The following is a 27,293-nucleotide window of genomic DNA, read 5'->3' as shown; positions in this document are numbered from 1 at the left end:
CTCTGTCTACTATTACCTCGAAAGTTTTTGAATTAGTCATTTTGAATAAGATTGAGTCGTTTCTTGGATCTTCACCTTACCAATTTGGTTTTAAAACTTGTCATTCTACTGATATGTGTATGTTTGTCCTGAAAGAGGTCATTAGCTATTATAGAAGTCATGGTAGCAATGTTATCGTTACTTTTATGGATGCTTCTAAAGCTTTCGATCGTGTGAATCACTGGTCATTATTCAAGAAGCTGATCAACCATAATGTTCCTATTTGCTATGTGAGATACCTTTTAACCTGGTACAGAACGCAGGAAATCTCTGTTCGATGGGGCTCCTGTATTTCAACACATTTTACTGTTAAAAACGGTGTGAAGCAAGGTGGTGTATTGTCCCCAAATTTTTCAATGTGTATATGGATCATCTTAGCCATAGATTGATTAATTCTAAGGTTGGTTGCAACATCGGTGGTATTTTTGTTAACCATCTGATGTATGCAGATGATCTTAGCCATAGATGTCTGATAAGCCCATCAGTGAAAGGAACTCAGATACTGTTAAATACATGTAGCAATTATGGCAACATTCATGATATTGTTTTCAATACAGAGAAAACTGTATGTATGTGTATAATTCTCAAGCGATGTATGATTGAACATATTCCGGCTGTTTATCTTAATGGAGTTAAACTGCGATTTGTTGAAAAGAAAAAACACCTCGGCTATCTGTTGACAAATACCTTCAGTGACAATTCTGATATCGAGCGTCAGAGGAGATCTTTTTATATCTCTGCTAACATGCTTTTGAGGAAATTTTCTATGTGTTCTCAGAGTGTTAAATGTAAACTCTTTAAAGCATATTGCTATCAATTGTATGGTGGTAACTTATGGGTCAGCTATAATAAAAGCGCCCTGAAACAATTGAAAGTTGCTTACAATAATGCTGGTCGCATACTTCTACGATATGACAGACGCAGCAGTGCTAGTACTATGTTTGTATATAATAGGATTGACACTTTTGATGCTTTGCTTAGAAAGCAATTCACACAAATCAATAGTTTGATGAAAAGGGTCTCTATGAGTGAGAACTTAATTATACGTAAGGTGTATGATGTTGTGTAGTTCACTTCTGACTTGAGGGAAAGATGGATAAATTCAATCTTCTAATCTTGTTCAGAAATATGTCTTCATGGTCTAACCCATAAATGAATATTTTTGTATGTAACCTTTTTTGTATTATTCTTTTTTCCCAATCCTGTAACAATTTATATATATGGACATGCTCATTGTCCGAAATAAAGAATTAATAATAATAAAAAAAATAATAATATATCTTTACAGATCAACGGTTAAGTCTATAATTGGTATAGTATGTCCTGTAGGGGAGGTAGTCCCGCCTTCTAATCAAATTCAGAGAAATCGTGTCATCCAAGACGGTTGAATACTAGAACTGGGAGCGATCCCAACGTTTGTGTGTAAGACCTTTTCATGGGAACTTTAGATGTAATAGCTAAAGGAGCAGAATTTTTGTCTTCTTCATCCGTAAATATTTATGTTAACTCTGATTATTGTAATACGTACCAGTTTTCTCGGGAATATTCTAGCCCCTTTCACTTTTACCGAACGAACACTGAATTAAGTATTGAATTTGCTGTAACATGACGTCATTGAATTCATCCGTATCCGGTATTTAAAGTTACTCTAAGTTTGCAGGACTTCCTTACGAGCGTAAAAATAGTCTAGAACCGGCGGAAAGAAGTTAGCTATCTCATATCGCCATAACCTGTTTCTTTCTTTTTTAACACGTGCGGACTGTGAACTTGTATTTTTGTAGTTAAATATGATAATTTATAAATGAACTGCATTAATAAAATGGATGCAAATTGTGTCTACTTAATTTATTTTCATCCTGGATTTGATGGTTTACGTCACCTGCATCACTCAAATTTTTAGAAAGGTTATGTACACCTGCCGGTGGTTTAAATACCACGGTACCTGGTTTGGTGTCCTTTGTGAGAAAAAACGCCGGGGCAGAGACGGAGACACCGAGTCAAACATAGGTACACATACGGGTAGGTATAATAAAGATATAATCAATATATATACCTAAGGCCATAATGATCGATGTCAATGGATAAAGATTATGAGAACTGAATCAGCTGCTATCCCACGTTTATAAGGATGGTAAGTATTTACAAAAAAAATACATACAAGAAAAAAGTCAAGTAAATGTCATCGGAGGATACAAATTTAAGCTTATATTTAAAAAATCGGAAATACAATAATGTATTATGCTCCACAATCTTGATGAATGCGTATTGCCTATGTTCTATCTTCATTACTATTATCGCTTCGCCCGTCATGGTTTTCCAGCGGCTAAATGTTTTTCCCTTTCGGGGGTGACATTTGATAACCTTTGAGTGGAAGGACTGACATGTTTGATTGTGTGGGTTACTCATTAAACGGAAGTAAACATGAGCGAGATATGATTTCGCACTTCTATTTCTCATTGGTTGACGTTATGCTTCGACAGTTTTAATATTAAAAACGTGCGCTCCTTGGATCTGGACAGTTCTACACACACAAACAAAATGACGGTTTACTATGCAAAACTTAACAGCGCATGGATTGCACATAAATTTTACAGGACCTTAAACCTGCAGCGCGACAATGCCTCCCTTACAGGTTAGTCCTACTAAATTAAATCCTGCAAAGGTTTAAAAATATGGAAGAACAATTTGCGATTATTTCAGCGCTTTTCACCTTATATTGTCACGTATACATGATATGGTTTAGAAAATATTCAAACTTGCCTCGGAAATCATGACTTCATATTATCTACTGTCGGGTTCCTTGTCAGTAGGTAACCAGCCATTTTGTTCCCTGGGACCTAAAAGCGTTATCTCGTCACTCTCGAAAACGAAAGAAGGAGCGTATATTATCTGCGTAGCGAATCACGGCCACGATTTTCTCTTTTCAACCGCAAAGTTTGTGACACCAGTATAGTTATATTCTTTCTACGAGTTTTTACCTTAGTTTTTTTAAAAGTGACAAGGTCCTCTGGACAACACACAGGAAGGATATATGATACGATATTACTGTACTGTTCTTAGCCCAAAACGATAAACATACACATTTTGTTGTACAGGATCGCAAACAAAAGTAAAGGCTAAAGTCTGGCTTCTGAAAAATCTACTTACCAAAGATACTCCTTAGTACCTGTAACTTGATTCTTTTTATGCTGCAATTATTTAAAAGGTAAAAGCTAACAAAAACAGTCTATTCTAAATGTTGTAAATATTTTCCAATGATTTATGTTTCGAGACTTTCACTTTAGGTCTTCACATTTGCGGACTTGCAATTTCTTTCATCGATTGCCTGGCATTTTGTATTATTATACTATAATTTCTTCGATGAATTAACACAGGAAATGATGTCGCGATACAAAACAATTAATCGAGACCACAGGAGCAGTCTGCCAGCGTTGAGAGCTGTCGAGAAAATACATGCTTAGAAATGATGTCTTGATCCCGTCGTTATCATTAAGTTTCTCCCAGATGCTTTTCTCTCATCCCTATTGCAAGATCACTAAAACCTTTGAATTGTTTTGCGAAACAGACAATACATGCAGAATTATCAACTTAAGTCACAAACGTCCGGTCCGCACAGCTTGAGTAGATCGGTGTGGTTTAGTCTAACCAACATTTTTGAGGGGAAGTCCCTGCCCGAAATAAACACCTTGGCTAGCGAGGTTGCACCACAAATAGCCAACACACAGCAAAGAGATACACTCGAGATGCAGTCACTACCATCTTACCTTAAGGCGTCACAGTTCCAGAGTTGACAAAGTAATATAGGACACTGAAAACAATATTATTATTAAGTCTGTGATAACATTCATGGCTGCTGGAAGCTGTAGCCTTCGTGTAACGTTTACTGATGTCTAATAGTATTTAATGTTATCGTATGACAAGAAAATCGTTCAAGAATTTCATGACGTCACAGCCTTGTGCCCTTACAAAAGACAGATTTGGCTCAATAACATAACCGTTCGAATAATAATTAATAGCTTACTTTACTTCCGTACGCTTTGCAGACTTGTCAACAAAGAAAGGTCACCGCAAAATCTTCGAATATCTAGAATGTTGAATTATTATTTGGGAATGAACGGCAGCGATTGACGGTTACGTGACAAATACACTTGCTTATTTTTACAGTGAATCAAACGAGGAAGATGACATGCTATTGTAAGATTGACGTGTATCTGGTGCAGAGCGGACTTTCAACCAACAGATAAATTTAAATTTCATTCATTCATTCATTCATTCATTTTATTGCCTTTTTTGAAATCTTAGACTGACAACTTCATTATTGCAAAAACTAAAAATAGGCAAAAGGCAAATATGGATCCAGAAAAATAGCTTTATGCTAATCGAGTCTGCTACCATAAATATTTACATTACATATTCCACCATGTGGCGCTCAGTGAGGTGATTAGTATTAAACTTTCTCACAACTAGTCTTGTAACAACCACTGTTTTAATTATTTTAGGAACTGGTATCGAGATGTACTTATTTTAACAGTATTCGGTAAATTGTTCCATAACTTGGCACCATGTACGAAATTGCAAATTGACCAACGGAGGTATGAATCTAGTGTCATAACGATGATTTGCCATTTCATAATATGCCAAAAGGATGTCTTAAATGCTTGAAAGTCTGAATATCTGACCTCCAGGTACATTCTGCATTAGACTGGTCAAAGGAGCCACACTTAAATTGGACATCATACCAGTACTACATCTTATCTTAAATCACCAGATAAATATCCTGGATGGAAGAAGAGCGCAAGAAAACAAAAAATACCGTAAAGGACACTATGTGCATTCGGTTTGAATTGGTTCATTCAAGAAATATTTAAACAAGAAAAACGAGAACGACAAAAGCAAATAAGGTCTCCAACTTAGGTACTAGAGGTCATCTTTAGGAACATGCATATCAACTTCTATAGCAATGGGACAAGCAGATCCTAAATACGTAAGCAAATGTCAACAACAAAAAATAGCCACAGAATAAAAAGAAAAGGTGGGAGTGGGAAAAAATGTACAAGGGATCTGGTCAAAAGTAATGCTATCCCATCAATCTTCTAGACCCTCCAGAATATCAAATGTTCCACCCCTTGGTATAGATTTGGTATTGTTTACATAAGGCCAGATAGCAGGAAATGTATTTACAACCTTGGGGATTTTTCATTAATGCTATGAGTGCTATCATTCTAATGTAAACAGCACTTAATATAGTAACAGATAGTGGAATGCCTTCCACTGTAGGGAGAGATTACGACATCTGAAATTATCACGGATCCAAATTTGTCATCAGTTCTAGAAAAAGTTGCAAAAATTGGACCGCAATGAAAAAATTCACCTAAGTTTTGTTTTCTGGATCAAATTTTCCTACAAATTGATACCAAATATGACAAAATTATGTTCACAGCCTTTGAAACGGTATCACAACATATCCTGGGTTGTTGTAGGTCATTTAAGGTCACAAACTGAGAAAATTACCTAAAATATACAAATTGGGAGTTTCCCAACACTTCGAGCAAGAAAGTTTATCTAATAACATCCCTCGGGACTTTATACCAAATTACAAAGCTATCAGACAAGTAATTTGGAAGACAAGTTTTCTTGACCAAAAAAAATAAAAAAATTGTCTTAAAAATACAAATTTGTATATTCAGGACAATTTCCACATATCTAATACGGCTAGTTTTTCAATCGGGTTCGAACCCACTACAATACGGCATCAGTCGCCTAGCGGAGAGGCCACAGAGAGAACCGCTCGGCTTAATCTCCACTCCAAAAAGAGTGGTTCAATAGCCGGCTAAGTTGTTACATTTTTCTGACTGAGACCGCTCCACACGTTGTAGACTTCGTGAAGCACTCACGCACGCATGCTCACTATCACACATCACACATACAAACTTTATAGAAACGAAGAAACGAATTTCATCGCTTTAACTGGGCGAACGATAACCTCGGGGTCATCTCTGGATATCTGTGTATCAAATATAAAAGCTGTCTGTCCAGGGGCTTTAAAAATAAAATACTTTTTAAGATGTTTAGACCAAAAATGACAAAAAACTGCTCAAAAATAGTAATTTTTCCCAATTTTGTAATAATTTCAACAAATTAGAAGAGTAACACCCTTGCAAACATCTAAACCAACTTTGAGAGCGATTGGGCTGGCGGTTTCAGAGAAGAGGAATTTTTGCTTACAATGAGAAAATCACCAAACAATTCAACAAAAATACAAAATTAAAGATATCTTTACGATATTCATAAAACTGTTTAAGGTACACCTAAGATACTTGCACACAAATTTTCAAAGCAATCAAAACAGCGGTTCTTGAGTTATTAATTCTTGACCATGTTCACATTTTTTGGCGATGCAGACTTGATTTGAACAAAATCCCATCTATAGCCCAGGATGCACCAACACATAAAATATCAAGCTGAAAAGTGCAGCGATTTGCGAGTTATTGATTTTGACAGACATACTATACATACATACATACATGCATACATACATACATACATACATACATTCATACATACATACATACATACATACATACATACATACATACATACATACATACATGCATACATACATACATACAGACGCCACGACTTCAGCTTACACGATAAACAGGCACATTTTAAAAAGTTTAATAGTGAATAATACAGATTAATGTTAAACATTTTAAGTAATGAAAATTACAACTTGATTAAAAAGAATCAAATTGCGAATATATGAAAAATATCTGAAACTATATCTACTATCAGAACTAAAAGGGTACAGTTTCTGTAATAAAAGTTACAAACAAGATGAGCCCCTGCTCTCTTAGTTTTAAGCCCACTAAAACAAGTTACATAACCTAAGAAACTCGTTTCATTTACATAGATATAATTATAAAGTAAATATGATTAGTTTTGCTGAACAATAACTACATAAAATAAGATGTTGCAGTGAACTCAATCATAATGAAAAGCCAGAGAAAAAGTACAGCACTTGTCACAAGTTTGCAGATTAGAGCTCCACTTTTGACATAAAGGGGCTAAGTGAGGTGAAGATGTTAGTCTGTCTGTCTGTTATTTTGATAGCTTTGAGTGGTTAACTTAATTGAGATACAATGTGCTACATATTGGGATTTGGAAACAGCTACAACTGATCAGAGTTTGATGCCTGTGGTTTGCATGGTATGAAGATGAAATATTCAATACTTTAACCTATATGGGAGCACAAAATGACAATTTTAAGTTAACAGAGAGTCAGTTTCTACATAGTTTTTTGGAGGGTCTATGGTTTCTACTGAAATGCTGTGTGAAAGCATTGCAGATTTGCCAAAATAAGGACTTAAATCTTGGAAATGGCAGATCCACAGAACTTAGCATATGCAGATTTGGGACATAAATGTCACAGAGTTTGCAACAAGTTGTTTGAAAATGACAATGTTTTAGTCAGTCAAAACAGCTTTTCTACAGTAAAATATTCAAAAAGGCTTACAATACACTAAAAAGTATACAATTAATCAGAGTAAAAATACAATACATTTTAAAACAAGATGAAATTATCTTGAATGTATCCCGATCTTTGCTAGAAGCCAGTGTAGTTGAATAAGACAGTCGGTCACACCATCATACTTTTTCAGATGTATCACCACCATCACTACATGTACATCATTCAAAACACATTATTTATCAAAAACAGATTTGACATGCCATGCAAATTGAGATAATGAAGCCTGAACAAGAATTTCATCAGTGCCTTAACTCAAATAATGAAAAATTCATCAAAGATTGTACAAGTTGTTCTACAAAATGTGACTGACATGATGTTCCATCCGCAAGCCTGAATCAAGATGAAAACCCACATTACAAAAATGTGGTAAAATGTTATGCTGTAATCACCACTTTGACATGGTCGAAAGTTGATTTAGCAGATTGTTGTTTTGGTAAAAAAATTAAAATTTCCATTTTGTTATCTTTAAGTTTAAATTTAAATTCTAACACTGAATTTTGAATTTTTTCTACACACTCAAATCGAAAAGTTTAAATGTGAAAATGAGGCTATAATAATTTTAATTTTAGAAAAACCACACACCTCTCATACAAGCACATTTACCAAGTTACTTGTTTAGGAGGTTGTAAAATTTACATTGTCTAATTACATAAAAGAAACTGCAACGCTTTCTCGTCTGAAAAGATTCATGAAATTGATTTGTGCGTGACATATTCATGAAATGAAGCAAACACACTTTTTACCTGTATTTGCGAAAATATCAGATATGACTACTTGCAAAACATATTCATTTTTCCCCCAGGGAGTTACAGTCACAAGCACGAAACTGAATTTCTAATAAACTTGAAGAACAATGTATCTTCCAAACATTGACTTTGAATCATATGTTCAATACTCATTTACAGCATGAGTACCCCGGTATGTGTTGCTGTTTGAAGAATTAAAATTAATGAAGTTTCAAACTACAATTTCTCACAGTTGTGAGATGTCATACTTATCGGCAACTAACAAAAAATCAGCTAAGTCAAAAACAGACTTTACATGCACAAACATGTATGGATAGGTAAGATTCCTAAACGAAAAAATAAACAATGATTTGAACAGGACTATCAAGTTTTCCAGTATTGTAGTCTGAGTGTAAAATTGCTTTTTGTTCTGCTTACTCCACTCAAAAAGACTTTGAAATGTCTGGCGTTCAACTTACAGAATCTATATGTGTTTAACAATCAATGTTATTGTTGAAGTGCGAATTTTTGTCGAGACAAGAATTTATCATATAACACTGCATATTGAATGATTTGCATTTTATTCTTAGCCTAATGTATTGTATTCTCACATGCTATAGAGAACTAACAATAAGAAAATTTGTTTGCGTTGTACAACAAAAACATGATGAGAATATTTCATCAAAAGTTACAGCTATGGTCCCTTAAAAAGGAATACCAAATATCACTGCCCATTTAAATAAGACGTAGTATGTCTGGATAAGTATGCCTTCATCTATGTCTGGCTAAGTGTGCCTTCATCTTAGCTTTAACTTTAAATGCTTTTCCACACAGAGGACAAGTATATGGAAATACATTGGAATGAGTCACATTTCTGTGTCTTGAAACAGCAACTTCTGTTTTAAAAGCCTTCCCACAAAGTTCACATAAGAAATTCAGCCCCTGTGTTGTCTCTGCATGTGATCTTGAATTCTGTGTTATACCGGAAGCCCTTGCTGCATACTGGACAGGCATAAGGTGTTTCGTTGGTGTGCATTCCCCTGAAGTGCAAGTTCAAGTTACCTTTGGTCTTGAACATCTTTCCACATGCAGTACACAGATGTTGTTTGTTGTCCTTTTCATGCACAATGTGTTTGTGGGAGAGGAGACTTGTTCTCACTTTGAATGACTTCTCACACTGGTCGCATGAATATGGTCTTATGGTGGAGTGGGTAACACGTAGGTGGTTCTGCATGTACCACTTCTGAGCGAAGACTTTATGGCAGATAGGACACTCACATTGCCCTTCATACCGATGACACATCACATGCTTGGACAGACTAGTTTCATCCAAAACTCTTCCCACATTTTTCGCATCTGTAGCACTTGTTATCATGAGTTTTGTAGTGTTTGCGAAGCAGTATTTGTGACTCAAAACTCTGCTCACATTCGCGACAAATCCACTTGTTATTTTCAGTGGGCTTCCTTTGTGACCTATTGGTGTGCTGTGACCGTTGATACTGTTTCAATTTGCTCTGAAATCCAATTTTGTGATGCAGCTCATGGTGTCGTTTCATATTGCTAAAGTTAGCCAAGATCTTGCCACAGATTGAACACTTGCACTTTTCCAGTTGGTCCTTCTCGAGAGCAGACAATCCTTCACCTTGATGTGATTCAAGTTTGTGGAGATGTAGATCTCTCAAGTTAAGACATTCTGTACCACACAATTCACAAGGATCTGGTTTCCTGCTTTCTATTTCATGCATGGCTAATTTGTGTCTTTGAACATTTCCAGCATTGGCAAATTTCTTATCACATATTTCACATGTGACAACTTCACTCTTGTTGAATGGACGAGAACACCGATGTCTCTGATGTCTAACTAGAACAGGTTTTGATGCAAATGCGTGTCCACATTTTTCACACGGATAGGGCTTCATGCCCTGATGGTCTTTTTCTTGATGTTCACATAACAAATCCTTGGACTCAAAGCCCTGTTTGCATTCACAACACTGCCACTCTCCTTCACCACTAGCCACATTATGAGAGTCCCCCTCAGAACGTTTGTTTGAAATAAGACTTCCACTTGCATTAGGTACATATAAGTCTTCTTCAACATCAGCAAATAGTTGTTTTTCACTTCTGCTCACTTGGCCCCCGACATTGCTGTCAGAAGATTGAGTTCCACCTTTGCTAGCCGAGGTTCTTCTTTTCCCATGCATGTGAATTCTCATGTCTTTTCATGTTGGAAAAGTTTGATAAGATTATGCCGCAAATGGAACACCTACACTTTTCAAGTTGATCCTTGTCATTGGTAGACAGTCCTTTACCTTGGTGTGATTCAAGTTTGTGAACATGCAGATCTCTCAAGTGAAGGAACTCTGTGCCACAAAATTCACAAGGGTCTGGTTTTCTGCTACCTTTCTGATGCATGGCTAATTTATGTCTGTGGACATTACACTGCCTGGCAAAAACCTTCTTACATATTTCACAAGTGGGAACACTATTTTTTTTAATCTTCCATCTTTCCTGATGATGACGTTTTAAATGTGTCTTCAGGACCACCTTTGTTGCAAGCACCTTTCCACACTCTTTACATTTGTGGCCAATGGTCTGTTTGTGACATTTCTGTTGCTTCTTAGGCAAAACCTGTGGCTTGGAGCTCTGGCTGGATTTATAACATGCCAACTCGCTGTTTCCCTCTTCTTAGAAAGGCTTCCTGATTTGTTACTGGTTCTTGTTGCCTTAGCTGGGTCATCAAAATCACCGCTGGAAGATAGCATTCCTTCTGACTGACTTTTACACATCATTGTTCTGCTATCGGTAGTGCTGCATAGGTCATCTGAAACTCTGCTGGAAATAGGTTTACTACTAACACTTCCTGAGTCCAGTGCTTCACTGTCGGGTTTCACTTTTTCACTTGTGGTAGGTGTGCCGCCTAAATCTTTACTTGAAATTTGCACTTCACTGACACTTTCTGCACATGTACCCTCTGATTCACTATCAGACATGACTGCTTCACTCGGGCTAGGTACAGGTGAGCCATGCAGTTCTTTGCCATGATCAAGTGTTCTCCCAGCACCTTCTGTACCTTCTGATTCACCTCTGGGTATTGTTGTACCAGCTGGAGAGTTGCTATCATGGCTGGAAAAAAGTCTGCCACTTTCTTCTTCTTCTGATTCACTTTTCGACATCATTCTTTCATTTTCGCAGATTGGACCATCAGAACTTACACTCTGAATTAGAACATTTCTTGAGGTTGCCAGGCACTCAGACTCATAATTGTTTTGAATCAGTGCCCCATTTGAGCAAGTTTGATCTTTGGAAATATCACTGCTTGGAATCAATGGTCCACTTGTTGCTGCAAGGTATTTTGAATTATTATTGCTGGGGATTAACGCTTTATTTATGCTAGATTGGTCATCTGAATCATTGTTTGAAATTATTGCTGCACTGGCAGCAGATTTTACAACATTTGATGAAATAGGAGTTCCATCTGAACTGGCTGTACCCTTTGACTTGCTTGAATATTCTGTTCCAATTGATTTGCCTTTTAAAGTTGACTTGCCACTTACAGTTCCTGAAGTTTTCTGTTTGTGTATTTGCTTACACTTCTTCAGATGTTTTCTCATAACTGCATATTTGGAAATGATTATGCCACAAACGGAACACCTGTCCTTTTCAAGTTGGTCCCTCTCAAGAGTTGACAAGCCATCACCTTCATGTGATTCAAGCTTGTGTAATTGTAGATCTCTCAAGCCAATGCAAACCTTTCTGCATAACTCACAAGGATATCTTTTATATATTAAAGCAACCTTCCATAGCTCATCACAGGGTTCTCTTTGCTCAGCTAGACATCTCCCACAATGTTTGTGCCTTGTTCGAAATTCCTTTCCACACCGACCACAGCTGTTGCTGTCATTCTTTCTGCAATTTTCGTAATGCTTGTGAAGCAAATCTTGTGACTTGAAGGACTGCTTGCAGTCACAGCATGCAAATACGTTTTGTTTCTCTGCGTCCCCTGAGAAAGGTCTTCAGTATTGTTACTTGCACTACTTGGATCTGCTGAGACATTCAGATCGTCCATGATGGGTGTCATTCCACCTGTGCTAGCACAAAACTCTGCAATTAGTCTGCAATACTGGCGTTGTGTTTGCTTGAGATGTAAGTATAGCAATACCTTGTCCATCTGCACTGGCTTTACAGTGTGAGTCATTTAAGGGTGCTGTAACACTGGAGTTACATGTGCCTTGTGTATCATGGTGAGATGTTGATGGACCACATTTACTAGTTGGGGCTTTTCCCTCCTTTTGTCGTATACATGACTTCTGATGTCTTTTCAAGTTTGTAAAGCTGGAAGAGATTACACCACACTCTGAACACCTACACCTTTCAAGTCTGTCCTTCTCAAAGCTTGACAATCCATTTCCTTGATGTGATTCAAGTTTGTGCAAATGTAGACCTCTCAAGCTACGAAATTTTTTGCCGCACAGTTCACAAGGATCTGGTTTCCTGCTATCTTTCTCATGCATGGCCAATTTGTGTCTCTGAACATACCACTGCCTGGCAAATACCTTCTTACATATTTCACAAGTGAGAATAGCTTGATGTTTAGCTTTCCATGTTTCACGATGTTTAACTCGTATGTGATTGTGTAGGACACGTTTGATCTGGAATATCCTTCCGCAATCATCACATTTGTGGTCATTCTTCTTTCTGTGACTTTTGAGGTGCCTGCGAAGCAAAGAGTGAGACTGAAAGCACTGATGACATCTATAGCATCTCCACTTTCTGTCTTTTCTCTGCATATTTTTAGGAAGTTTTCTTACATTTCTTGCTGTTCTTGAATGAGCTTGGCCATCCAAATCTTTGCCAACTACTGATGATGCACTTGAGGTAGCCATGACTTGTGAATCGTCATTGATAATGAGTGTTCTATCTGCTCTTGTTGCAAATTCCGACTCACTTGTAGACATTGTTGCTCCATCAACATTGGCTGTATCTTCTGCTATAAATGATCCGCTCAAGATTAATGTGTCTTCTGAATTGTCCGATGTTAAATTTCCCCTTCCACTTGTTGCAGTTTTTCCCTTCTCCTTTCGTTGCATGCATGACTTCTGATGTCTTTTCAAGTTTGTAAAGCTGGAAGAGATTACACCACACTCTGAACACCTACACCTTTCAAGTCTGTCCTTCTGAAAGCTTGACAATCCATTTCCTTGATGTGATTCAAGTTTGCGCAAATGTAGATCTCTCAAGCTATGAAATTTTTTGCCGCACAGTTCACAAGGATCTGGTTTCCTGCTATCTTTCTCATGCATGGCCAATTTGTGTCTCTGAACATTACACTGCCTGGCAAATACCTTCTTACATATTTCACAAGTGAGAACAGCTTGATGTTTAGCTTTCCATGTTTCACGATGTTTAACACGTATGTGATTGTGTAGGACACGTTTGATCTGGAATATCCTTCTGCAATCATCACATTTGTGGTCATTCTTCTTTCTGTGACTTTTGAGGTGCCTGCGAAGCAAAGAGTGAGACTGAAAGCACTGATGACATCTATAGCATCTCCATTTTTTGTCTTTTCTCTGCAGGAGATCTACGAGGTTTCTTAAATTGCTTGCTGTTTTTGAATGAGCTTGGCCATCCACATCTTTTACCCTTATTGGTGTTGCACTTGAAGAAGCCATAACCTCTGAATCATCATTGGAAATGAGTGATCTATCTGCTCTTGACATTATTGCTCCATCAACATAAGCTGTATCTTCTGGTATGTTTGAAATTACTGATCCGCTCAAGTTAAATGTTCCTTCTGAATTGTCAGATGTTACATCGCCCCTTCCAGTTGTTGAAGTTTTTTCCCTCTCCCTTCTTTGCACACATGACCTCTCATGTCTTTTCAAATTAGCAAAGTTAGAGAAGATTACACCACAAGTGGGGCACCTGCATCTTTCAAGCTGGTCCTTTTCTGAGGCAGATAATCCATCACCTTCATGTGAATCAAGTTTGTGAAGATGAAGATCTCTCAAGTTCAGAAATTCGTCACCACACATCTCACAGGGGGTTGGTTTTTGCCTGTCTTTCTGATGCATGGCCAATTTGTGTCTCATGACATTTCTTGGCTCTGCAAACCTTCTGTGGCATATATCGCATGTCAACGCAGTAATCTTTCTAGATCTTTTCCCATTTTTCCTTGGCTTGTTTCCTCTTTTACTCTTACTACTATCACCAACATTATGTTCTCCATATACATCATGTAAAGAGACTCTCAATGTCTGATGAATTCCATGGTGTAAAGGATTGGTGAGGTTATTGCTTGAGGTACTACCAAGATTTCCGGATCAGGAAATTTTCTAATGCGTCACCTTCACTTTCACTTTCCTGAGGAAAATGCTCACTTTTCATTTCCTCACTTGCTACTAAATTGATGAATATTCATTTCATCTTCTTCTACATCATCTGTGTCCTCAAAGAGTTGTTCATCCTTCAGTAATCCTGAGTCCTTCTTATTATATGCTCAATTCTATAGTTTCCATTGTCAAAAGTGAGTCCATTATTAGTTATAGTAGCTCCCGCTACATAACCACTTCACTCTGGAGAGTGGGCATTCCTTGGTCAACTAAGAACCCATTCTCAAACTCTACACTTCGGGCACGATCTCTGAACATTCTCTCAGGCTCAGCCTCACTTTCACGGTCTTGATCTCCACTTTCAACATTATCTGAGTCAAACTCAACCTTGATTTGAGGAATGTAACTGTCAGTGCCTCCTGAAATACCATGCAATCCACTTTCATTTGGTTCAGATGTTCTGGAAACAGGACTGTTTGAGATCATGTTAAACACAGTTGTTGAAATACCAGAGATGTTTTCTGGTAAACTGTGGCCATTTTCATTACGTTCAGCATGTCCAACTTCATTATTATCATCATCTGCATCATTTAAATCATTGTAAGCATTATAATCTTCATCAGCATCATCACTTATATGACCATCTTGCTTAGTGATAAATGATGTAGAGGTATTATAATCCATTGCAGGTCTAACAGTTACATCGGCTGGCTCTATCTCACTCCCTGCACACATCACATTTTCTTCCCTAGGTCTGGCACACCAGTGTCCTTCACTTTCAACAGCATCAGCATTTCTTGGCGTTTGCCTGAATTCATCACACATCTTGGAAAGTGAACTGATTTTAAGTTCATCAGCTGCCTCTTCCAGCAAATGAATGTCATTGCTCCTGATTGTTATGCTCCCGGAGTATGCAAAGTCAATTATCTTTTCTACAACATGCGCATCACGATTACATAACTTCTCCAGAGCAGACCGTACAGAACTTGGTTTTGTGAACAGTGGACTTAGACTAGCTAACATCAGAAGATGACATGGATAATCTTCCTCTTTTGTGCGCACTACTGTATCTGTCAAAACCTGCTGATTTCTCATCAGTGCAAGTTGAGTCAGAAGGAGTCTGGGATAGTCCGTCAGTCTGTACTCCATGCTGCACTCCATAGAACCTTGATTTTACACAGGAGTAAGTGAACTCTGCTTTGAGGTTTACATCTATGAGCTTGATGGCTGTCCAGTCATCTCTGAAAGAAAACAAGAAAACAAGAATACAGAAAACGCAAATGTTATCTTGGTAAGTGAAGTCTGTGCTCTTGCTAATGTTAATGACTCTAAATTATGAAAATAGCATTAAAGTGACACAGTGCTCAAATTTGGTTCCACGTGGCAAGCCAGATTGAGTGTATACACAATATTTAATAGCTTTTATGGACCTTGAGCTTGTGACATTTTTTTCATATTCAAGTGCATTTGAAAAATTTTTGATGCACTGTCAATTGAAGTATGAAATATAAATTTTACTATAACCCAAACGGGATTCGAACCCCCACACACTCACGGCAACATCACCTAGCTGCTAGGCCTCACACAAAACCAGTCGGCCACTGCTTCCAAAAGGTTGGCAACTGTTGCAACTGTTGATCACACACACTTACACAATACCATGCAACCTAGTGTATAATATTTAGTGATACAATCTGCCATACGAAAGTAAAGGTGTCCTCTTATAATATTGTATCGCATAGAATTAATGTAGACAATATTTGGTTTCTCTAAGGGATATGGTTGCACAATAGCAGACTATTAAAGGTAACATGTAAGAATGGGCATTCTTTAGAGCTTCCACTCGTAATGATGCTGCCACACCTACATGATAATGGTATATCTGAAACTGCCACAAAGTTAAACAAGTATTGCAGTATCATAGACAAATGGGGAACTTCCAAGCAAAAACATATCAAGGAGCCTGTGGCATCACATATTTACATCTGGTTTAAAGACCAGGTCCAACCAAATTTGAATGCATCAAACCAGGAATTTGTCTTGAAGCAATTACTTGACTTACAGAGACAAAAAAAATTCCATAAAATTTACAGTTGAGCATGTATCTACCACAAATACATAGGTAAAATGTGCAGCAATTCTTAATTGGTTCCATTTGGACCAGGGACTTTAAGGATATCATATTTTGCACATTTTCAATAAAACAGGCAAAAATTTACTAGATCTGGACCCCAAAACTTCTTTTAACCCAAACATATATACCGTATATCTCCATGATAATTTTTTTTAAAACAGTGTGTCAGCTGCACTAGTTAATATTACATGTAACAATAATAAACTTCTGTCTTCTAATTTGCTCATATTCATCAATATTTGGAACTTAAAAAATCTAAAGTTGATACCTGCTACCTGATATGTACATATAATTCTTGAACACACAACTTTAGAACAAAAATTGAAAAAACCTCAAAAATACATATATACCAATTTTATGCTTTTCAACAAAGTATCACATACATTGTCCCTCCAAATATATGTACCAAATAACAAAGTAATATCTCTCTCAACAATAGAAATATTGCAGATTATGAAAATTAATTTTTTTCTTATTCTTTTATCAACATCTACAAGATTCCATTCTGTTATAGATCACCATCTAAGCATTCCACATGTTGAAGCTGGCCACATTTAATGAGAAAATTATTAAGTTATAAGCTCCAAAAACTTTTTTTCCGTCAACAATTAGGAAAAGACTTTACCAAAACAAAAAATTGAAGATATTTCTCTGAAAATTTAAAATTAGCAACCTAGCAGCTGAAAATGCTTCTTTGTGTTATGTAGATAATAACTCTATGTGACACATGTTGCTGAAGGAGGAAATCTTTGATAGCCCACTTCAGGTCAGCCTGATCAAAATGGCAAAAATAGCTGCAACCATACATACAGTAATTACAGATTTTACCATAATTTGAACATATTTCATAAAAATCATCTGCAGGAACATGTGTACCAAATATCAAATCTATCAGACAAGAAGTTTTTGAGAAACAAATTGTTTGACGAAAAATGGCAAATATTGTCCCCCAAATACAAACTTACCGATTTCAACCTTATTTCAATATATCATATTAAGATAAACCCTAGAAACCTGTTTAGTAAATATCAAAGAAATCAGACAAGTAATTTTCTAGAAAAAAAATTTTGACCAAAAATGAGAAAAATTGCCCCAAAAATACAAAATTGCAGATTTAATCCTGATTTCAATCTATCATATTTACATAAAGCCTTGGAACCTGTACATTAAACATCAAAGCTATCAGATCAGTAGTTTTTAGAGAAAAAATATTTTTGACCAAAATTAGCAGAAAATTGCCTCCCCCCCAAAACACAACCAAAAAAAATTGCAGATTTCAACCTAATTTCAATGTATCATATGAAGATTAACCTTAGGAACATGTATTCCAAATATATACAAGCAATCAGACAAGTAATTTTTGAGAAAAAATTTTTTTAACCAAAAATGAGAAAAATTGCCCCAAAAATACAACATTGCCGATTTCATCAGAATTTGAATACTTCAGATTTTGATCAACCTTAGGAACTTGTATACCAAATATCAAAGCTATCAGATCAGTAGTTTTAGGATAAAAAAATTTTGACCAAAAATTACGAAAATTGCCCAAAATTACAAATATGAACATTTCCATTCACTTTGTATAAACTTCACTGAGCTCATCCTGAGGAAAATGTATACTAACTTTCAAAGCAATCAGACAAGCCCTTTCAGAGAAAAAGATTTCTTGACTAAAAACTGAAAAAAATTACCCCACAAATAGAAACACGCAAATTTCATCCCAATTTCTACACACTTATTTTAAATACCCAAAGGAGTCTGCATGCCAAGTTTCAACCCAATCTGACAAATGGTTACAGAGTTTTAGCAATTTGCAGGGCTTTTCCTTTTTTCCCCTCATTTGCATATTTTCGATACTGACAAGTTCATTTGAACAAATTCACATCTCCACCCCTAGGTGAACCTGTGCACCAAATACTAAGACAGTAGGTGCTGCGGTTTAGGATTTTTTGACAAGACATACATACATACATACATACATACATACATACATACATACATACATACATACATACATACATACATACATACATACATACATACATACATACATACATACATACATACATACATACATACATACATACATACATATGTACATACATACAGACATGCAAATGGAATGCAAATGATTAGCTTATACAATAACCTCACATTGGTATACTAAATGTGAGCTAAAAAAATGAAAAATAACAAAAAAAATTCAATGTATGATGAGAGATTTATGTACATTTTTGTTATAAGCTCATGTGATCACACTTGTTAAATTGAACCCAAGACCAATGCATTTACTGCGATGAAATAAAGGAAACTTGCTAAGTATATCAAATTCAGTGTCAATAAAAAGCACACTGTGTATGCATGTAACAATTGAGAAGTTTTTCATTTGCTTTAGTCTACTGATTTCAAGTTTTCTATATATGGATACTTTCACTGTTTTTATTTGCTTAAAATAAACCCGGGAAAATAAATCAATGAGTACCAGTAGTTTTTGTTGAAAATCAGGGGTGGGAGTCAGCGTTACATATAAGGTCAAACCCATAATTTGAATGGACCATGTTACAAACAAACCAACGTTCACATCGCGCAGAGAAGTATGTGTATTTCGGTACACCTTTGTACACGTGGGTTTGTTTGTACTACCATCACATGATCTGTTGGGCGTACAGAGCCTGTAGAACACCACAGGTCCTCTCATCCGGAGTAGAACCATTTGCACTTACTAATTTTTTTACCCAAATTAATAAATTTACGAACAGGAAAAGCCAGGAAGCGTATTGATCAAGTACTACGTTTACTTTTTCTTCTTAGTAATGAAGTGGAATGATGTGATACATGCATGTTGTTATATCCTTTACAAAGAATATACAAATATATGCGGTCACCACCTGCAAAACATATTGACTGTCAGTGTCTAAATGTGTTGTTAGGGTATTTTGTAGATGTGTTCCTACAGGTGAAGATACTGAATCCTGTGTTTGTTACATTCCTGCATATTATCATCTGTAATACTCTCAAAGAAGCAAACTGCAAACTGAACAACAACACAATTACAAACACTGTAAATCACTGATATACAAAATGATTGATAGTGTAACATTCGCTTATTTGCACATGTATACATTTTCTCAGATTTCATGTTGTCAAATTGGTACATGTTTGGATGAAAATGAGGTAAATATATAAAGATAATATATATGGGTGTGTCGGTGTGTAATATATAATAAAATATATTATATATACACCTAATTTTTGTCCAATATATATATATATATATATATATATATATATATATATATATATATATATATATATATATATCTTGCGCCCCTCAGTTCATTTCCCGCAGGTATAAATAGTCATTTACCTGCATATCCGCACGCCCGATTCCAACCTTGGGCGTCGGACTGCAAGGTGGGTACTTTTTTCACAAAAATCACATATCATTTCCATCGATCGACTTTCTCAAACAATTCTAAAGTTTAAAGTTTTGTAAAGCAATGTTTTCTTAATGTTACAGCATTTATTTATAAGCACGATCTTTGTATTTTCCGTTATACAGTACACCCTGAGAAGCTCAGTTTTGGAGCGAAGCGTTGTGTCACAAGTTCATTAAAATACGTTCGGACCAAACAACTGGGTGTGGTGGTGTGTATCAATCAAGTTATATTATATATATATATATATATATATATATATATATATATATATATATATATTTAACAATAATGATAATATTACTTACCCAGAAAAGTTACATACAATATCAAAGACAGCAACAATTTGGAATAAGTCAAAATGATCTGGGCAAAGGGGAAACAGGATATGGCTGGTAGCTAGTCGAGTCTGAACCCCGACAGGTGAAAATTGTGGTGAAAAATATATAACGAGGGCTCACAGAATGAATACATTTAAGAATTACTAAAAATAATTACAAACAAACAACAAACCAAAACAAAAGCATATGGAAAACATGCAAGGTGTCTATCAAACAAAAGCTACATAGTTGTCACAGAACCAATCAAATTCCATACAAAAAGATGGCGTTTGAAATATCGCCTAAATTTGTACAGTAAATCAATTTGTCTAATATGAACTTGAATACCATTCCATACATTTGCACCAGAAAAAAAATGGAAAAATTGACCTGAATTTGACTTAGCATGGTATGGTCGGAGGTGCATTTGAAGGCTCATTCTGGTATTGCGTTCATGCTTATAATCACTGATATAGTCTGCTATAGAGTGTGGTGACTTTTGATGAATAAGACTATGAATAAAAGTGCCAAGGGACAATTTTTGAAGCTTGAAAATTTCTAGGATGTTGAGCTGGATAAATAATGGTGCTGAGTGGTCCGTCTGATTTTAAAAGGTATTTTTCGAACAATCATCTTCTGAGCTGTCAAAATACAATGCAAGTGCGTTTGGTAGGTATTACCCCAAATCTCGATACCATAGCTTCTGTGAAGAAGTATAAATGCATTATAAAATAACAACTGAAAGTGTATGATGCACATGATTGTGTATCTATCATCCTAGGATGACTGGTACATAGTTGTAGTAGGGTGGTAGGGTAATTTGATTGTGTCAATCACCCCATCATCCTGAGATCTTGGCTTATGGGCTTACTCATGTCACACAGCTAGGTCAAGGGCAGAGGTTAGACAGAAGCTTGTCATTTCTGTGTGGAAAAAGCATTTTGTCACAGCATATATAATTGACATCCAATCACAATTTTCCCACTCAAATAGTTACAAGCACAAAACCACATGTAAAGATAATGTGGTTCTACAAAGTCTGCTTCTATCAAAAATCATGACAAGCTGAATTTGGTCCATTTCTTTGTCATGGGTGCGACATCTTCCAAAATGTGAAAATCAGACAGTTATTTTCTGTAGCATTTTACCATAGGTGGTTAATGTTTACTCTGTAACATCCACAATAATTTTCATTGTGACAGGTAAGTTTGTTTCAGTATACAGTAAGCACTGTTTGTTCTGAGATCAAAAGTTCAACAAAAATTGCTGCATTTCCTCATACTGTGTCAAACAGCTGTCACGTTATCCTGCAGTGAACTTTGTATTTCCCCTTCCTTAGTTGTGATTTTAGCCAATATGTCATAATGTTTTGTCTATACAGGAACAGCTATGTATGTGCACTTCATAATTACTGATCAAAGGTCGTGGAAAGAACTGCTAAGATTTCTTGTCAAAATTTAGTAATATTAAGAATAGACTTGTTACAGTATTGGAAGAGGACTATACTAATCTCCTAACTATAATGACATTGGTGGTAGTTAGTTCAACGCTGTTTTGCACATGCATGAAAATAAGTGACAACTTTGTTAACACAGCTATATAGTAATGAAAAATCATTTGGTGACTGGTAATGAAATATTTGGAGTATTTGCTACAATACTGATCATATCTGAATGTATGAGTACAAAATAAATTAAATAAGCTCATAGTGAATGACCAAATGATTGTTTATGGTTATAGACGTGATCTGTAAGATGATATTGTAAAGATGTGAAATAGCCACGGGAAAGACTGTGCATATACACAACCAACAGTTTTTTCAGAGGAATATTCCTCATCAAAGTTGACAAGAAAACCTCCTCAAACTACGTATTTTCAAAAAGCAGAGAATCTGAAGTGTAGTATGGTAGCAAAAGCTTATTCAAAAGGATGAAGGGATAATATATATGGCCGTGGCTATTGACAGGCGCCTGTCAATAGACAGAATCCGGCTATTGACAGGCGCCTGTCAATAAAAATGGCTATTGACACGCGGGACGTTTTCGCCAAAATTCACCACATTTTAACGAAAGAAACTGCCCCATGCTTGTTGCAATGCTTTGCAAAGCCTTTTTTTCACTGAAATGTGGACCAAGTCGCCGTATTTTGCGTAGTGCACAAGTTAACCTTGCACGATGTTGCCTCAACACCGCGCCTGTCAATAGTCAAAATCTGGCTATTGACACGCGGGACTCATTCGTCAATGTTTACCGGTTTTTAGCAAAACTAAGTGCCCAATGCTTCTCAAAATGTTTCATATAACCTTCTTATGATGAAATTATGGAAAGGCACAGCAGCACTTTACCGTATACGATGTTTCATCACCGCCTGTCAGACAGAATCCGGCTATTGACAGGCGCCTAGCGCCTGTCAATAGACAAAAAATGGCTATTGACACGCGGGACGTTTTTCGCCAAAATTCAACTCACTTTAACGAAAAGAAACTGCCCCATGCTTGTTGCAATGCTTTACAAAGCCTTTTTTTACTGAAATATGGACAAAGTCGCCGCGTTTTTGCGTATTGTACAATTAACCTGCACGATGTTGCCTCAACACTCGGCACTCGTTCGTCGATTTTTACAGAATTTTAGCGAAACTTAAGCTAATGGCTATTGACAGGCGCCTGTCAATAGACAGCCGGCGGTGTTGATCGGCCCCTACTGACAAACATAATTTTCGCTCTCAATTGCAGTTGACAACATTTTGTTCTTTCTTTTGTAATTCGCCGACCTAGCTGCTCAAAAACACATCGGTGTATGACAGTACAAAGGTAGCTTTACACTGTGATTAGAACACAAATTTTCATAAACAGTGCATGAGTCGCTGCGCTGCGGTTTAGGAATTTTACACTCGTTCTCATCTATCATCGAACGCGCAACTCATGTGAATGTTGATACATCTCATGAATTCATCAGTGTGTTTCCTTTGAAACTTCATGAGTTGATAAGGAACTTCCTAGGAAGATTTCAGACGCCGCCGCGCCGCGCTGGCGACAAGTTTACAAGTTTATGTAAACATAAGATACACTGTACGCAAACGACTGACGTGAACGTCATATTCCTAGCTACGTGAATACGTACCTTTACATTAGCGATTCGTATCAATTGTTCAAAAACAGTGGGCGAAAAATGTGTGCGCGAATTTCATTTCATTAATACGACAACTAAAATGCGAATAACAGATCGCGGATACAAAAATAGTTTGGGCGGCAAAGTTGAGGGTTGCTGCAACATTGTACAACTGCCGTGCACAGTATAGTACACACTTCCAAAATGCAACGTGGTTTTCCGACACCATTTCTGACGCGAAGACGCATCTGAGAACTTCACTTGAAAGGCGTTTCTTATGGTGAAATTGCATCGACGACCGGAGTGTCTAAATCAACAGCGCACAGATACGAGAGAACAGGCTCCCTTAGTGATAGACCAGCGCGAGAACGTACTAAAGTTGTCGACAACATTCCCCAACATATCGAGTTCTATAAAAGGCGGCAACCAAGTATTTACTTGCACGAAATCAGAAGGTAACTTCTTGATGATAACGGGTGTACGGCCGAAAACGTACCATCGCTGGCGACAACCGAGCGATAACCGAATACCTGAACATGAGTCGAAAGAAAATATCAAGTCTTGCTGCCGAATCGATGACTCCAGCTATCGGACAATATACACTGGATTTCATAGAAACTGTTTCTGATTACAATATAAATCAAATTCATTGGTTTGACGAGTCTTCGGTGATCAGAACTACAGGCAATCGTCGTTTTGGACACGCAGAAATCAGAACACCGGCAGTTCAATACAACGCCATGCCATGCATCGAACGCTACGTACGCGATCAACATCCTTGTCAGTGCTGCGGGTGTCGATCATTCCGATGTGATCGTTGGACCTTCAAATGGGTTGGAGTTATTGAACTTTTTCGATGAGGCTGTTCGAGTTACGGATAATTTTGGAAATCCTTGTTTGGCCGTAGGTGACTGTGTAATTATGGATAATTGCGGTTTCCACCACGCCCGATATGTTGAGCAAAATCTCCAACGACTATTGCAGGCGAGAGGGGTTCGACTGATTTACCAGCCACCATATAATGTTTTCAACGTTGGCGAGCCGTGTTCAACTATATAAAGAGCGAGCTGAGATCTCATCAAGATTTCGCCTACAGGTTCACTGAACTAGCGACTGCTAATGCCATAGCAAACATTACTCCCGGTGCTTGTCGTTTCTTTGCGAGAGAATGTGGTTACATTTGAAAATGGGACCGTCATCATTCATAGTATCGTCACTACACGCACGTACATTTGTGCCGGGGTGAGGAAATGAACTAGCGCGATGTTGACTCTCAAAACGAACCTGCGCGATGTTGATTCTCAAGGAAATTTCGAGTACATTTTTTCTCTCTTGAAATGTGAATCTTTCGTATTTCACAAAAGTGTAAGAACGTTTCTCTGCCCGAAACTGATGGCGATGTCCCATCCTGAACGTAAATCTTCGCCTTTAAAGTTCCACCTCGGCATTTTAAACTTTCACTTACTAGCTCATGAATTCACCCTCTCTTCATGTACACGGATGTTATCTTTTGTGCACCATAGTATTGGAAGTGAACGTTAAACACAAATTCTGATGACATTTTCATTTACAAAACTCATCGGCACCATGGACAAACCAACAAAAGTTTGGAAAAACTCGAACACCGCGGAAAGCATGGAGCGTTCCAGGGACAATGTGCATGCTGCTCTTAGCGAAAATAAATGTGGCGCACGCGTGTTGTATGCCCCAGCATGTTTTATTTGTTGGCGCCGACTTGTCTGGAAGTCTGTAGCAATATTATTAATTACATCGTTGAGGCGGCGAAATCTTCCTAGGAAGTTCCTTATCAACTCATGAAGTTTCAAAGGAAACACACTGATGAATTCATGAGATGTATCAACATTCACATGAAGTTGCGCGTTCGATGATAGACGAGAACGAGTGTAATCAGTGCTATGTTTATAGTTTTCGGTAAAAGTTGCAAGGCACACTGTGGAAAGGCATTCACATGTGTCAGTTCAGTCACCTGCTCGAAACTTTCAACCCCGGATACCCTTACGGGCCGCAGTCTTGAACTAGGGCTTCCCGACTATAACGGCCTCGTTATAACGAAATGACCTTTGACCGCATGTGGTTGTTACAAAGGCGAAGATCTGGAGGCAAAACGATGTCGTCGATGTCAGTGCTGAGGTAGGTTTATTAGTTATTTCCTGGCAAAAGTAAATTATAATTTAAAGTTCAGCCATCAACTTTCGTTACTTTGTTTTAGTTGTACAATTGGGAGGCCTGCGATGTAGGGGGGGGGGGGGGGACTTAGAGAGTGAAATGACACAAAGGCTACCGAACTGTCAAACGTGTCAAACGTACAGCAAGTAATACTTTGAAGTTGACAGGTAGCGGCAAGTGTTTGTAGGAGTGGGAGGTATGATAGGACGTTGACAGTTTAAAAGTGTATGAATAACCGCGGCCTGTTTATATATTGTTCAAGTTTGGATGGAATGAGCTATTTGAGAAACTTGTCATGGACATGAAGGTACATAAATGTTTCTAAGAATTATCCATCTCCATAATTAGCAGTGTATAATTAAGTATGCATATTAGCTGGAAAGTGTATATAAGGAGATGCATCAGAGCATTCTTTCCCTCTCTGCTGCAGATTCGACTGAGTATCATACTGGTCATCTCTAGCCGTGATAATTCCAACTGCTTGCTGTGATCCCGCTTGACAGACCGAGAATACCAACAAGTATATTTGCAATTTGTGAATATTTTCATTCTTCAATAATGGCTACCTTTTCCTGTCTTATTGTAGGTGATTCCATGGTCAAGTATCTGCAAGACAATGTTTATCCTGTTGCAGGTATCACACCTGTTGTTCTTTCCTTTCCAGGAAAACGTGTTGAGCAGATTTTTGAAGAGATAAGCGACATTGTTCATCATTTGATATCGATGTTTTGATTTTTCATGCAGGTATCAATAACTTTGGTGAGAGCCCTGTTGCAGTAGCTTCCAAAGTGAAGATGTTTTACCAACAGGTGAAGGCAGTGTCCCCAAGTACTTACATTCTCCTTTCTTCTCTCTTGTTCAGGTGTTGCAGTGCATACACCAATCTTCGGCTGGATTTCATTCAGAGTGTTAATTATGAGTTTGTCATACCTCTTAACCGACTCTTGCGAGATTTGGGAAAGAAGGTTACAGACCTAGGCTTTATTGATTCACTTTATTATTTCTCTAGGGAATCTGTGGAGATGAAGAAACTGTTGGCAAGGGATGGTCTTCATCTAAACCGACGTGGTGCAGCTTTGTTGGCCTCTGTCTTTTGCAGCGAATTGTCAACAGTGAAAAGAAGGTGTTAACTGACAAAATAACGTCAAACTGTTGAAATGGTAGCAGTGTCTCCAGGCCTAAATCTAAGAAGTCAGAAGTGAAAGTGACTTTGCCTGAGAAAACTAACCATGATTTGTTTACTTGCAGGGAACCTAAGAGCAGTGTCTCCAGGCCTAAGTCTAAGAAGTCAGAAGTGTTAACTTTGCCTGAGAAAACTAACCATGATTTGTTTACTTGCAGGGAACCTAAGAGCAGTGTCTCCAGGCCTAAGTCTAAGAAGTCAGAAGTGAAAGTGGCTTTGCCTGAGAAAACTAACCATGATTTGTTTACTTGCAGGGAACCTAAGAGCAGTGTCTCCAGGCCTAAGTCTAAGAAGTCAG

General features: G+C 37.3%; 3 protein-coding genes across 3 annotated transcripts; all 3 read right to left on the bottom strand.

Moving 5' to 3' along the window:
• Positions 1-9,620: 9,620 nt before the first annotated feature.
• LOC139116576 (zinc finger protein 678-like) lies at positions 9,621-10,508 on the bottom strand. The gene has a single exon (XM_070679172.1). The coding sequence runs from the start codon at positions 10,506-10,508 to the stop codon at positions 9,621-9,623; it is 888 nt and encodes a 295-aa protein (XP_070535273.1).
• Positions 10,509-10,829: 321 nt separating this feature from the next.
• Positions 10,830-11,906, bottom strand: LOC139116575 (uncharacterized). Its single transcript, XM_070679171.1, has one exon. It carries the CDS (start codon positions 11,904-11,906, stop codon positions 10,830-10,832), a length of 1,077 nt encoding a protein of 358 aa, XP_070535272.1.
• Positions 11,907-12,383: 477 nt separating this feature from the next.
• On the bottom strand, positions 12,384-14,369 carry LOC139116574 (zinc finger protein 721-like). The gene has a single exon (XM_070679170.1). The coding sequence runs from the start codon at positions 14,367-14,369 to the stop codon at positions 12,384-12,386; it is 1,986 nt and encodes a 661-aa protein (XP_070535271.1).
• Positions 14,370-27,293: the final 12,924 nt, after the last annotated feature.

This window comes from Ptychodera flava, chromosome 17, assembly GCF_041260155.1.
Source record: "Ptychodera flava strain L36383 chromosome 17, AS_Pfla_20210202, whole genome shotgun sequence".
NCBI lineage: Eukaryota > Metazoa > Hemichordata > Enteropneusta > Ptychoderidae > Ptychodera > Ptychodera flava.
The sequence above is the reverse complement of the archived record's forward strand: the minus strand, read 5'-3'. Positions and strand labels throughout refer to the sequence as shown.